Source organism: Fukomys damarensis, unplaced genomic scaffold (genome assembly GCF_012274545.1).
Source record: "Fukomys damarensis isolate Sample0158 unplaced genomic scaffold, DMR_v1.0_HiC HiC_scaffold_26, whole genome shotgun sequence".
Lineage (NCBI taxonomy): Eukaryota > Metazoa > Chordata > Mammalia > Rodentia > Bathyergidae > Fukomys > Fukomys damarensis.
Genome location: NW_022900938.1, coordinates 34,271,375 through 34,286,796, shown reverse-complemented (window position 1 = coordinate 34,286,796; position 15,422 = coordinate 34,271,375). Strand labels below are relative to the sequence as shown.

Genomic DNA, 15,422 nt, shown 5'->3' with positions numbered 1-15,422 from the left:
AAGCAGACTTTCAGGTCTGCAGAATAGTTTTGTGGAATAATGAGAGCTAATAAGCATCTACTCAGTAAAAATTAGTATAATGGAGAATTTGGCAGGATATATCAAAAGCCCTTTGATGCAGCAATTTTTAATAATGTATATTAAGATAAAATCAATCATTTGTTCAGCAATATATGAAGATGAATTTGTGTTCACAAATTACAAATAGGTGCAATTATCACGTTTGTTTATGAAACTGAAAGAATGGAAATAGTCATTGATGTAAGTCTAGAAGCATAGTTACCAAAATGTTAGCAATGATTACCTTAGGGTGCTACAATTTAGGGTGATATTTTTTAATTTTAAAAAATAAAATACTTTTGAAAAGTTTTTATAGTGTTCGTGCATTGTGTCATGAAGTAATTTTTAAAAGAAAAAAGATAACTTCAAAATAAATACTTTTATACAAAGTCAGAATTCAGCAAAGTTCTCTATCATTTTTCTAAAAATCTGATAGCTTTTAAAAAATCAGTTCCAGCTGCTTTGACCTTCTGTCCGTTAAATGTCATATAGACTTGTATGTAATCTGTTGTATCCTAATAATTACTGATGAAATGTGACCAAAATACCACTTTAGAAAAATCCTCAAGAGAAATATTTATGTTAATAGTTTAGGCTTAATAATCCAGAGATGAGTTTTTTATCCTTTTCTCTGACCTTGTGGCAGCCAATGGAACTTTAATGATTTTTAACATCATAATCTAATTAAATACTGTATTAGACTTAAATTATTTCGCCAGGCAAATATGACACACTTTCATTTTCTTAAATGGTAGCATAAATCCCCAAAGAATGCATATACTCAATATTTTTTAAACAATGTATTACCAATGACACTACCTACTGAGATGTAATTTGGATCTTTCATTCTCTCAATGGTCAATATTTTAGCTCATAATACATAAAGGAAAGATTAAAAATATAATGTTACAAAATAAGTTTTAGCTTTTCACAAGGAATACTATTAGCAAAAGTAAAGAAAGCAAACACATTTAACTAAATTGGCAGAAAACACTGGGATGAATGCAGCTCTCTGCAGCCCAGCCCCAAAGTAACAAATGACTTATTTTCTATACTCCAATGATTTGTTTAAGATAGTTTTGCATGACTGTAAAGACTTTTTTGAAATATAAATATTGTAGTATTTCTTATGACTTTTCTTCTTCATATACAGCAAACACAGTTCATGTTGACCTGCTGTCTAAAAGCACTAACTACCCTAACCCAAAATAAGTAATTTACTAAGGAATTTAGCAAGTTTTCTGATTCATCTATGAAATAAAGTTTCCAGAGTGGAAGTAAATATACAAGATAATCAAATAAATGGAAGGGTTATTAAAAATGTATGAAGGAGCCAGGGATTCAGCTCAGTGGTGCCGATGCCAGCCTTGTAAGTACAAGGTCCCGAGTTTGATCCCCAGTACGAAAAAAGAAAAAATGTATGAGGAACTATTAAAAACTCACATTAAGCCAGTCATGGTGGCTGTAAATCCCAACCACTCTGAACACTGAGGTAAGAGATTTCAAGTTTGAGGCCAACCAAGGCAACTTAGTGAGACCCTGTCTCAAAGTTTAAAAGTGAAAAGGGGCTGGGAATGGGTTCAAGAGAAAATCAGTAAGATAGTCTAAATTTTTTCATGCTGGGGACTGAACCCAGGACCTTGTATATGCTAGGCAAACTCCCCACCACTGAACTTCACCCTTAGCTCCTAAATCTACAAACTTCAAGTGAGGAAAAAGTCATCATTTTTTGAGGCGCAAATTTTATAACAAATTTGTACATACAGTTTAAACTGTCTCCTTCAAAAGGTAGAGCAGGGACAAGGGGAAAAAATGAGAACCAAGACCTGTCATGTAAAGGAACAAGATCCTAATAATGAATGTAATTGTACTGTATACCTAAAATGTACCAATAAACTCAATTAAAAAAGGTAGAGTTAATGGACTTCTAAACAAGCACTCAAAATTCAGGCAACGGAGTTGCTTAGTGTTTTTAGTGTTTTTCTTTGTTTAAGAAACTACATTTGAATCACAGAGGAGGCCGATCAATTATTAATTTGTTTCTGCATAATAATAGTTGCTTAACTGAAACAAATATAGTCTCATTTCATTGGCTTATGTAATCTTTTGTCCACACTGCATGCATGAAACAGCACTTTAAAGGCAGAAAACAGTGATGAAGAATTCTTATACTAAAAACCAAGAGACCTAGGTGTATTTTGTTTTTACTTTATAAATTGATAATCAAAACATTAATATGTTAATGCTGGACAGTGAACTTTGATCTTGTGGTTCATACAATCTAATATAAATATAGGAACAAGTCTTTTCTTGGTTGTCAGCCTCTAATATATTTTTATCACTGAAATTATGTTTATGTCTAAATATACAGTAAAAATTTTAAAAGAAAACAATTGAGGGGGAAATTCATTTTTTAAAAAGCTTGTTAGACTAGCAAAATTACTACTATTTTATTCAACTTCCTTGAAATAAAACTAGCCCGGCATGTCAGAAATATTTTTTTCTAAGCCAATGTTCACTATTTGGTAGGTAAGAATTTTTGAAAGGAGCCGGGGATTTAGCTCAGTGGTTCTGCCACCTCCCTCACAAGCGCAAGGATCCCCAGATCTATCCCTGGTACCGAAAAAAAAAAGAAAAAAAATTAATGACATTTTGTTAGACACGATAGTGCATGTCTGTAGTCCCAGCTACTCGGAAGGCTGAGGTGGGAGGATCACTTGAGCGCCGGGCTTCAAAACCAGCTTAGTCCACTCAGGGAATTGCTAACTCAAAAAACAAAATAGAATAAATAAATAATTGTTTTCAAAATATTTCACGATGTGAAATTATAATTTTTCAGAAAACAGAACATAAAGTGTATGTTTCAGCAAATAGCTTTTTTCTTTAATCCCATTCTTTTCTTTTTTCTTTTTTTCTTTTTCTTTTTCTTTTTTTTTTTTTTTTGGTACCAGGGATCGAACTCGGTGCCTTGCGCTTGTGAGGCAGGCTGTGGCACCACTGAAATAAATACCCGGCCTTCACCCCCATTCTTTATTGTAGTCTCATTTCATTGGCTTATGTAATCTTTTGTCCATGCTGCATGCATGAAACAGCATTTTAAAGGCAGAATAACAGTGATGAAGAATTCTTATACTAAAATCCAAGAGACCTAGGTGTATTTTGTTTTTACTTTATAAATTGCTAATCATAATGTCACCAATTATGAAATTGTAATACAAGGAAGATAGCAGGGTGGAGTGGTGCACACCTGTAATCCCAAGAATTGGGAGGCTGACATAGGAGGACTGTGAGTTCAAGGCCAGCCTGAACTATACGAGGAGACCCTGTTTCAATAAAACAAAATTTAAAAAAAGAAAAAACTACAAAGAAGATTATTTGTAAAGATACTATGTACCAAGCATTAACTGCTTTTAAGAATCCTGTTTTTACAATGAGCCAATACCCTTCTTAAATTGTTGGGTTAAACTTCAGAATTATAGTCCAGGTTTTAGATAAATCAGTACTTAATGTGCTAGTTTAAAACATTGCTATTGCGATATACTATCATCCCCCTTTTGTTACTGTTCTATGCCTCTTCAATTTTCCGCAGGAGGTAGGAGCTATTGGTACTCATTTTCCCCTAATTTCTTTCTTCGTGTTTTTTCCTTAAATTTACTTCAGTCTGGATTTTGCTCCAAACACTTCACAAAAATTTCTACAATCCAAATCATGAATGACAGGCACATTACTGTATCCAACCATTAGTTCCTGTTGCCATCCTATTTGTCAGCAGCATCTGACACAACCGATCACATTCTTCTCTTGGCTTCCAGAAGAATCTGCTAGTACTCTTAAAGTCTGATCCTCAGCTATCCCAGGATATCACATGGTTGCATTTAATTGGTCAAAGTAAGTCACAAAGACCAGTCTAGATACAAGAAAAAAGAGCAAGCGAGCAGGTGAGACTTAGAATCCTGGCTCTGCCTGTCATTTTACCCATGTAGCCTTGGACAAATAACTGAATTAATTTCTTCTCTTGATTAAAGGAGAATAAACTGCTTTACAGGTAAAGTGTAAAGTACTTAAGCACAGTGCCTGGCGTAGGTACATACATTAAATAGACACGTTGCTAAGGTCCTGTTACTCTACTTTGAACAGTATTGCACAATAACTGTGGCTTGTGTGTCATAGAGTAAAAGTTGCACATTAATTCTAAGAACCTTGTTAAAAGTGAAATAAGACAAGGCCATTTTTAATGAATACTACTAATTAGGGGAGGGGAGCTCCTTACCATGACCAGTACACTGATTTCTGACATCCTCTATGCCTTCTACTTTAATGGCTTCTTGAAGGAAAATGTAACAGCTGTCTTGGAACTGAACCCAGGTAGATGAAGGACAGTCTATGTAGAAAAAGAAAAATACTGTTAAATAACTTGACAAAGAGCATATAAGTTCCTAAAGATGATGTTAGATATTAAGTTTTCATACACATAATTCCCCTCGTTAAATTTTTGTTAAAATAAGAAAACAATCACTGCAATAGGAATTCCTCATTTTACATGTAGGAAAAGAGAAATGTACCAGTGATTCTCTTCTAACTTGACATGGCAAAGTTACAAGTCTTCAGATTGCTCTGCAATTCAAACATGCAAAATACAGCATTATTACCAAAGCAACAAACTATTAAAGAAGACAACCAGTCAGAATTACAGACTTCTCTTTGAAGGTTATCTTTGCAGAATGTGATAATTTAGAAAGTCCTAAGACTTTTAAGAAACTCTTTGGTTCAAATTATATCTCCAATAACAAAGAAAAACTCACTAAATTATGAATATTCCAACAAATTTTAGTATTGCAGGGGACAAGATTTATATTCTTATAAATGTTCTTAATTTAATACCTCATCACAGCAGATTCTTTGAACTAGTTCTATGAAACAAAGCCATACCTTTTCTACCATTGTTGTAAGGTAGGAGGGGCATCTCCTTCATTTTTACCTTTGTCTCTTTTTTACTGTTATCAAGATATACATCTTTAGTCTAGGTTCTAGAATGTCACTAGTTAGCCTAATCAGGAAAAGCAAGGGCTTGATTTCACTGGCCAAAATGGAGGAAAGAGAAGCACCACTATGCCCAGCTAAACATTACTTTTATGATATTCGTTCTTGTTGTAACATTTATCTGTAGGTTGTAATTTCTCATTAAATAATATGGTATGAATTTTTTCATTCTTTTGTTGATGGATATTTGGATAGTTTCTAGTTTATGGCTGTACAAGCAATGTTCCTGTGGACATTTAATACCTGCTATTTGTGTGTATAGTTCTACAATTTCAAATGGATTGATGCATTTTACAAGAATGGGTTCTCTATCAAATGAATAGTATCTTTATAAAAGGATAAATTTCCTGGCCTCTCTCCCATCACTCTAGCTCATTTGCCTTCCATGATACAAGAAGCCCTCACCAGATGCTAATGCCTTGATCTTGACTTTCTAGCCTCCAGAACTGTGCGCAAATAAATCTCTGTTCTTTATAAATTACTCAATCTACAATATTCCATTATAGCATCATGAAAAGGACTGAGACACTAGGCCATACAGTATGCACATTTTGCAAGCTACTGCCAAACACTTCCAGAGTGGTTATTTTTAAAAAACCTAATTTGGTGATCTTTGTCTTTTCTGTTTTGTTTTGTTTTGATACTGGGGATCGAACTCAGGACCTTACACTTGCGAGGCAGGTGGCAGAACCACTGAGCTAAATCCCTGGCCCTATCTTTGCCTTTTAATGGAAGCATTTCCATGATATTTAACACAGTCACTGATAAATTTGAGTTTCTTTGTAACCATCTACTCATCTTCTATTTTCTAGCTTATTTTATGCTCCTCTTGTCTTTTTTTCTTTCCTTTTTCTTTTCTCTTTGGATTAATAAACATTTTTATATTCCCCTTTTCCTTATTTTTAATTTGTCAAATACTATGTAATTTTTTTTCTGTTGTGTATATTCTGACATTTATCATATACAACTCTGATTCAATTAGTACCTAAAATAATTTCTTTTATCACTTGCTAGACAAAGCTAGGTTCATACAATATTTTAACTTAATAAATCTCCCCTTTATGTGTTGTTTATAATTTTATAGATTCTGGGTCTCTGTTGAAATTCTCAATCTCATCTCAATCTATATTCTTAAACTTTTCAGAGTCATTTTGAAGTCCATATCTTGTAACTAATTTCTAGGTCACCTATTCTCCATTCCTGTACACCCCTGCCTTTTGCCCCTTTGAGCCCTTCTGTTATGCCTGATAATTTTGTATCAAATAGCAGACACTTTGTAGAAAGTATAGAGCCTCTAAAGTGATATTATCCTCCTCTAGAAGGATTTCTGGAGGCTGCTAGAGTAGCAGACACTGGAACCTAATCCAGGACTGAGTTGACCTGAGGAGGTGCCATAGTCTTTGTGAGTCCCACTCCATATGGCTCCAAATAAAAGTCTGGATATGAACTAGAGGCCTTCCTTTGTCTCAATATCACAAGACTATCAAAACTTTGCTCTGCTTTTGGCCATTTAAGATCAGGGTAACTCTCTTAAGAGAAAAGTAACACACAGAAAGTTGGACTCAACTAAATGAACTATCTTAGCAGCTATCTGATGCCTATAAACATGATTTTTATAGAATTACTGCCTCACCCCCCCGCCATTGAACTCAGATGCACTCATCACTAACCTACATCCTGAACCTTTAAACTTTTAAATTTTGAGACTGGTTCTAAGTTGCCCAGGATGGCCTTGAACTCGATTGACATCCTCCTGCATTGGCTTCCCATGTAGCTGAGATAACAGGCATGCTCCACTTTGCGTGGTTTCCAGATTTTCTAAATGTTCTTAGTGGATGTGTTAGAATCCCACTCCATTGGAGCCAGGTGTGGAATTCTTCCTTTAACATTTTTAAACAAGTTGTCAATTTTGCATCCATCCATCAAACATCCAATACACATTTGCTGAGTAACTCATGTGATACTAAGATAGAATGCTCAAAGAGTTAAAGAGAAAAAGATAATACGTAAGTCTAATGAGAGAGACAGATGCATATAGTTTGGTGGAGGGAGAGAACATTCAAATGCAGGCAATATTTGAGCCACATCCCATAGAATCAACAAGAGTTTGCATGCAGAAAAGAAAAAAGAAAGGCATCTAGCAAGAACTTAGCAAATATTTTTTGGGTGAGTGAATGAGGCTATAAAACCAGGATTCTCCCTCCTTTCCCTCCATCCCTCTAACCACAAAATATTATGTATTAGGGTATGATAGAGAAAATAAGCAGTCATTTTCAGAAAGAAACTCAAATTGTACATCATTAAGGGCTGATAGTCTGAATTACAAGCATTGATTATTCTTTTCTTACTCCTCCTATTTTCTTTTGATTCCTTGTATTGCTCTTTTTACTTAATTTATGGATTTTTTAAAAATTGAAATGGAAAGACTCCATTATCACACCTGAAGCACCTTTATAATTACTGTAAGTTCTTGAACCACTGGTTGAGGAGTAATCCCTAGTATTATTTCTAGTCATAGCCACAGACTGTTTTCTAGTAGGATTTACAAAGAATATACAAAAATGAATATTACAGTATTATTTATATGAAATAACGCATGTTAATAAGTACACAAAGACATCATCGAAGTCAAGTCAAATGTACAAATTACTTTGTACATTGTAGTTCTTATAATTTATAAATTAAAATGATCTCTGAACTATTGATTAAACTATATGTTTATTTCTGTGAAATCTCATGTGTTAATTTTCCATGAAGTTTCCAACCCATGCCCTCATGTCACCTGATTATTCTGAACTTCTATAGGACTTTTTAAAAATTGTATTATGTGTAAGAACCCTTTTCTGGTTGCAAGGACTATAGAGATACTCAGGTTGCCCAAGATGATACAGATTTATTATAATGTGCTAATGTGTAATGTGTGAAGTAATGATGTGTTATGTGTGTTATTTCAGCAGTTAAACAGGCTTCTTAGCTTCTTATACCAAATTCTTGTCAACCTTAGAGTAGGGAACTTTTGACTTGAAATTATCTTTATTTCGATTAGTTGTGGCTAAGATGGTGACATAGAGACCTATGCATAAGAACCATAGATGAAGTCATTCTTCTTGGAAAAGAGGCTGTGTTACTTTTGAAAGCCTACCCACATGTATATGGCACTCATCAAATCCTGTTCTATATAACAGTTATCAGATACTCATTCTGTTTTCCCAATTAGAATGTTAACTGCAAAACAGCAGGGACTATTTCTTAAATCTAATTGTACCCTCAACAATTACTATCGTACAGCACTGAGCATAACACAGGACTGCATGTATAGAAGTGGGCTAGTTCAGGGCTCTAGCTGTGCACATTAGGTTGTGCAGAAAAATCTGGCTCAAGACAAAATGCTCTTGAACCTGTTATTTAACCTTATGATTACTCAGTTTTCTTATCTGTAAAATGGGGATAACAGTACCTAAAAGTCTGAGACAGAGAGAGATATACATGGCAACTAAGGGGCTACTGTGAGGAAGTTGTTCTAGGTGCTTGGAATTCCATAGTGAACAGAAAAGGAAAGTAATTTCTGCCTAAGTACAACACCTTCTAGCCTTGGTTGTCACATTCCATTATTTTTGCAATATCACGTTGGTTACTGTACTAGGGTTTTCCAGAGAAACAGAAACACACACACACACACACACACACACACACACACATGCACACACACGATCTACCATCTATCTGCAGGATGGAAAACCAGTCAATGGTATAATTCAATCTTAGTTTGAAAATCTGAGAATGGAGGGCGGGATGGGTGATTGTGTACGTCCTCATCTGATTTTGAAAATCTGCAAACCAGGAATACAGAAGATAGATGTCTCAGCTCCATCAGAGAGGGAGTTCGGTCTTCCTCAGCCTTTTTGTTCCATCTTGTTCCTTAACAGATTGGATAATGTCTGTCTCCATTGATAAGAGTGGATTTTCTTTACTCAGTTTTACTGATCTGATTCTAGTGCCAATCTCTTCCAGAGACACCCTCACAGACACATCCAGAAATAAAATTTTACTAGATAACTAAGCATCCAATAGCCCAATCAAGTCGACACATAAAATTAACCATTACAGTTATGTAAGTCAACCCTGTTCAGTGTGAAAGCGGGCTACCCAAGAGTATGACTACAAAGAGGTAAGAATCTTGGGGGCTGTCTTGGAGGCTGGAAACCACAGATACCATAATTACTAAATGCGGCGGGGAAACATAGAAACAAGATCCCCAGTGGAGGATGGGGTGAGAAGAAGTTTAGAGTTGCAATAAGGTAACAAAGATCTGAAGAAGTCACATGGATATATAGGTCGGACGACAGATAGAAGGGCAAATGCAAGTCCACTGAGATGGGCATGAGTATGATGTAATGATAAGTAGTTACTCAAAGATGATGGTTGACTTGATTCATATGTGACAAAAGGAAAAAAAGGCAATAGATTACGGATTCACTTCCCCAAATTTTCAACTGCCTTGTCCCTAGGCTCATTTCAGCACTAGCTATACCTGCAGTTAAGTCAACACTGAACCCCTCTGCACATGCTATGAGTTAGAGTACATGCCCCAGGAATAAACTTTATATTTTGGGGTGGGATATGGGCCAGTGGTGATAGATATGCCTGTGTTTCACTCACACACACACACACACACACACACACACACACACACACACACACACGATACATTTATACTTCAAGAAAACTGTTAAAAGGAGGCTGGATAACCCTGTGAGGAAGGCTAACTTAAGTCATCTTCAATGTTAAAGTATCTCTAAAGCATCTTTGCTATAATCCTGTTATAATTAAAAATCTGCCCACAAAGCTCTCTGCACTCATTTCTTCACAGCAGTCCTGTAAGATAGGCTATTATTAATAATAAACCCAAATGGCTCTTTAGGGATTTTATAATTTTATAACTCTCTATTAATTTAATATGCCCAGAAACTTATGATCTTGATGAAAAATTTAAAAGCTGCACTTACTCCAAAAGTTTATATCATCTGCCTAAAATCACCATGTACTAAAAGAATAAAATATCCACAGGACATTTTGCATTACCAGTCAAATTTAATAAAACTCTCTGTTCCTTTATGTTTGCTTTTTTAAAAAAAATAACCAGTCACAGAAGAAGAGAAAGTGATCCTTGGAACATAGATGTTAGAAATATTCACACAGAAGAAACAAAGATTTTCTTTTTCCTTATCACTAAAAAGACCTTTGCTCCTCTCCCATAGAGATAGGATTTGCAGTCACTTACATTTCACAAGGGTAACTTTGGCAAGAATGAGGTAAGGGCTATTTTGTTTATTATAAATGGAGGACGGAGCGGCTATTCCAAGTACCTGACTAATTCAGAGTTTCTGTGGTTGTGCTCTGGGCTGCTTCAAGATCTCCAGGCAATGGAGCTACTCTGACACCCTATCCCTTCTTTATTTTTTTTTCCATTAAGCTTATTCATACATTTAAAGCAAACAATACAGTTACATTTATCATTGGGATCTTGTGCCTTTACATGATACCTTGATTCTTGTTTTTTCCCCATACCCCTGCCCTCCCTTCACCCCCTTCACCCTTCCCTATTTACAAAGACTTTGTTTCCATTTTTTTCACATTTTTTTCTTTTCCTTTATTACTTTTCCCCTCCCCTTCCCACTTCCCCTTTAGGCATTTTCTTCCTATTTCATACTCCCAATTATACCATTTGAACCTTATCTACACTTTTAGTTTTCCACACCAAAGAAACTATTCGGTATTTACTCAAGTGTGTCCTATTTATTTCACTTAAGAGTATAGCCCCGATGTGCATCCAGTTAGTTACAAATGTTTCTAGTTTCTCATTCTTTATGGCTGAGTAGTGCTCCATTTTATAGTAAAACCACATCTTTATGCAGTCTTCAGCTGATGGGCATTTTGGGTTGTTTCCAAGTTTTAGCTACTATGAACTGTGCTGCTATAAACATGGGTGCACGTATGTCACTGTGGCACGATTCTTTTAGTTGTTTTGTGAAGATACCCAGCAGAGGGTTAGCTGGGTCAAATGGAACTTCTAATCCTAGTTTTTTGAGGTATCTCCATATTGATTTCCACCAGGGTTGCACAACCCTATCCCTTTTCCACATCTCCCTTCCCAACCTATCTTCCAAGATGTCCCCCTCTATCTCCTTCCCTCTCTTCTTAGAAGAGCTGTCATGATATTGGGTATTGTTCATAGAAACTGTGCACCAGCATTCACCTGCACGCACCTTTCTCACTGGGCATCAATGGTTCACTCTCCTACAGATTCTGTCTCCTGGTCTGTCCTCAAAATTTAGGAAAACCAGGCTGGGGATTTAGCTCAGTGGTTCTGCTGCCTGCCTCACAAGCATAAGGACCCAAATTCGATCCCCAGTATCAAGAAAAAAAATCTTAGAGAACATGCAAAAGCAATGAAATATTTGACATGTACAATGGAAAATTGGGTACGATAACCTTGTTCAAAATTGATTTTCAGTCTTCAGATTCCATAATCAAATCTTTAAAAGTTTCTTAACAATGAAGGAAGTCTTAAAATAACACTTGATAGGGCTGGGGATTTTTCTCAGTGGTTCCACTGCCTGCCTCAAAAGTGCAAGGACCTGAGTTCGGTCTCTGGTACCAAAAACAAACAAACAAACAAAAAACCACCTGATGGTAATTTTACTTTTTCATGGAAAGAAAAATTAACATTTCAAAACTTAAAAAAAATTCTAATATTTAGTATGAGCTAATCTCCCCTGATCAAACTATACTATCTACAAGGGTCAGAAAAAAGTTGTATCAATAAGTTAAGAGGATTGAATACTTTGAGTTATGAATGAGTTCATAGTATAGAGTAACATAATTTGAAAAAAGTGCTACCTCATTATCCTTTCTACTTTCTGAAGCATTCTAATTTTTTATTCTTTTATTACAAGACAAAATATAGAGACAAAACAACAATGCACAAAACACTAAAATACCTGCTGTGATGGAGCTTCATTTGGTAAGATAAACATTAAGGAAGAAGACAAATAAATAAGCAAAATGTACTCATAAGTACTTTGATGGAGATAAAACTTGGAGATGTGATGGAGAGAGCAAGGTGTTTCGGGCAGGGCCTAAATAGGTGGAATATAAACAGAGATCTGAATGGACTGGTGGGAGGCATTCTTTGCAGAAGAATTAAAGGTGTTACGAGTTCCCAAAAGGTGAGTAAGAAATAACTTTAGGATAAACATCTCAGGTATTTTCTCATTGCTCAGACAAAATACCTGACACCCACAAGTTAAAGGAGGAAAGGTTTAATTTAGCTCATAGTTTGTAGAGGTTTCAGCCCATAGTCAACTGGTTCCAAGGTAGGGCAGCATGCAAGAGGGGCATGGTAGAAGAGAAACAGTTTATGGTGTATCAGGCTGGAGGCAGCAAGCAGTGGGTCTCCCTTTCCTTTTTTTTATTCCATTCAGGCTACAAGCCTATTGGTTGATACCACTCACACTCATGCTGGACCTTCCCATCATCCACCCCCAGAACTGTGCTAAACCAAACAATGGATTAATCCAGTTGCCACATACCCTTGATCCAGCCACCTCCCAAAAGCTCCACCTATAAATTTATGAGGCTTTGGGACACACACACACACACGCACACACACGCACACACACACACACACACACACACACACACACACACACACACACACATATATATATATATATATGTATGTATGTATATGAGCCATAACAGTAAGACATGACATTAGGGAAGAAGGCAGAGGCACCTCATCTAAGGACTGTAGGTTATAGCAATTCAAATTTGAAAACCTAGATTCTCAACCACCTTATGAGCACAGAATGAGGACTTAGCACTAAACATCCTTATATTCCCTCATCCTATACCTCTCATAGAAAGGCACTGACCCAATGAACATATTGATCATCAACTGTGTGAAAAACGTAACATTACAGAATAAAATTTTTAAAGGATGTTATGGTTTATAGCTAGATGTCCTCCAAAAGACTCAATAGTTCACTGGCAGGGCATTTGTAAGAGAACTGGACCAGGGGGGCACTGTAACTAATTTGCTGTTAGGAGGTGGGACCTAGTCCAAGGAGGCAGGTTGCCGGGGCCTGACCTGGAAATATGTACAGTATCTCTCCCAGCTTCCCTCCTTCTCTGTCCTGTTTCTTGGTTGACATGACCTGGGCAGTTTTCCCTCCACTCTGCCCTTCTCCTATACCATGGACCGTGCATGGCCTGAAACTTCTGAAATGTGATCCAATATAAACCTTTCTTCCTTTAAATTTGGGTGTTAGGTGTTGTGTCTTAGTAATGAGAAAATTGACTAAGACAGAACTTTACTCAGAAATTCAAAGACTATTTTATCCATTGTGATTTTTAATTTAATTAAGAACATAAAATCATTGCTTTTGTCTGGAAAGATTTGTGGGAAGTACTGTGATAAAAAACATATAAAGCACACCATCATGTAAAAGAATGTGCTCAGTAACCATAAATACCCAACACAGAGTGGTACTTAAATGATGTTTTCTATTCACAATAATTACCCTTCATTTTGTGAGGGGAGCAAAGGGAAGGAAACAAAGTTTTACTGTGCCTGTAACAAGAACTAGTTCTCAGTGCACACAAGAGCCCTTCGTAATATCTCCATGGTGTGGAAGTGCAGAAAAGTTGGGTAACTGGCAAAGGCAAATCTCATGCTCTTTTCAAATTAATCTTTAAAACTTCCTGACTGAGGGAAGCTGATTAACAGCATGAATTCATTCTGCACTTCTAAAACTCTTGAAAAGCCCTTTTATACACACTGGTCTTTAGAAGGAAAAGAATGAAACTTGCTAGAGAAAAGTTTACCACTAATGACAGTTAAAACAGTTTCTCTGAAGAAGAGATAAAAAAAATTTAGAAACTGATTCTCTGTTAAAATTTTCCAAGTGTGTGTGTGTGTGTGTGTGTGTACTATGTTATTTTAATTTTTTTACTACACTAAAGTACAAATGTATGGCATGGCAGAGGATAAGTTAAATGGTGAGGTGGTGTATGAGGAAGACTCAGACACAGAATCTCTAGTCCAGCTTGACTTGGACAAAACTGACGTCCAGTCTGAACAGTGTGAAAATCCCCACACCTTGCTTCTGCTTGTCTAGTGTCAGAGAACTTCATAACTGGTCATAAATGCTGGTCCACAAATGCTTTCAGGGAACTAGCTCTGGGTTTGTAAGCAAGCTCTCAGCTGCTTGCTCAGCTGTCACTTCGAGCACTGAGGGCCTTTAAAATTTGCTTGTCTGTAAGTAGGTTTGAAATAAGAACTTATAATAAAAATGCAGTGAAACCTTTTCTTTAAGCCCACACAACTATTCATTCAGTTATTATTTATTTTGCTCTTTAATTCCTGGAATTGTTCAAAGAATAATGTTTTTGGATGGATATCTTCCCCAGAGTTTCCCCATCAACATATTTTTGACACGCCTATGTGGAGAAGCTGTTTGAAGAAAAAAACACATGTTCAGTGAAATTGTCTATTTTCCTCAGGGCTCATTTTGAAAATGACTAACCATGTGTAATCTTTCAGATGTCACTTGCACAAGAGCCGACCAAAGATTTTTTAAATCACACAGTTAAAGGGAACTCAAGCTTTGCCTGTTCACATCCCTTTTTGATCCAGGGTTATTTGGCTGAACTTCCTGTTTCAACAGCTTGAACACCAACCAACTGGACAAACAGCAATGCTTGCAAAAGAGGGGGTTGCTTCCTCCCTCCGCCTCTCACCCTTCCCTGCACCCCTCATCCTGGCTACGCAACAGCTGCCTGTGACCCCACCGGCTTCTCTTCTCAGCCCCAGGCACCCCTCAAATTACACTCATCGTGGCACCGTGAGTTCTCTGCTCATGGCCAATCAGCCCCGTTTAGGGGTCCTTGTCTGCGGAGTGGGGTCTAGGCTTAGGAAGTGGACATCGAGATAGAGGGGTCCTCTTGTTCTCGCCACACGCCCGGGCGCTGTCTCGGATCCCACTGAACAGAGGCAGGATGGTCAGATCCTGGGGCGCACGGAGTAGGCGAGCTGGGAAGGGCGAGAGGTCCGGCCCGGGTGCAGCCTCTCTGAGCCGCCCAGGCCGCAAGGACTGGAGAGTGCACTGGGCAGGGGTGGAAGAAGTAGCTCTGGGTCCTGGCTCCCAGGTCAGGGCAGCTTACCCGCGACAGTGGCCGTGGAGAGGCCCAGCAGCGGCAGCAGGAGCGTGGGCAGCACTACCCGGGGCATGACGGCGGCCGGGGGCGCCAGGATGCAG

General features: G+C 37.2%; 1 protein-coding gene across 2 annotated transcripts in view; it reads right to left on the bottom strand.

Moving 5' to 3' along the window:
• The window catches only part of Cd302 (CD302 molecule), a 27,381-nt gene extending 11,965 nt beyond the window's left edge, over positions 1 to 15,416 (bottom strand). For both annotated transcript variants that reach the window (XM_033756356.1, XM_010606813.1), the window contains exons 1-2: positions 15,328 to 15,416; positions 4,331 to 4,441 (exon numbers count right to left, since the gene is read on the bottom strand). In XM_033756356.1, coding sequence (XP_033612247.1) covers positions 4,331 to 4,441; positions 15,328 to 15,394 — 178 coding nt within the window. In that variant the 5' untranslated portion in view covers positions 15,395 to 15,416. The remainder of the gene's footprint in view (positions 1 to 4,330; positions 4,442 to 15,327) is intronic.
• Positions 15,417 to 15,422: the final 6 nt, after the last annotated feature.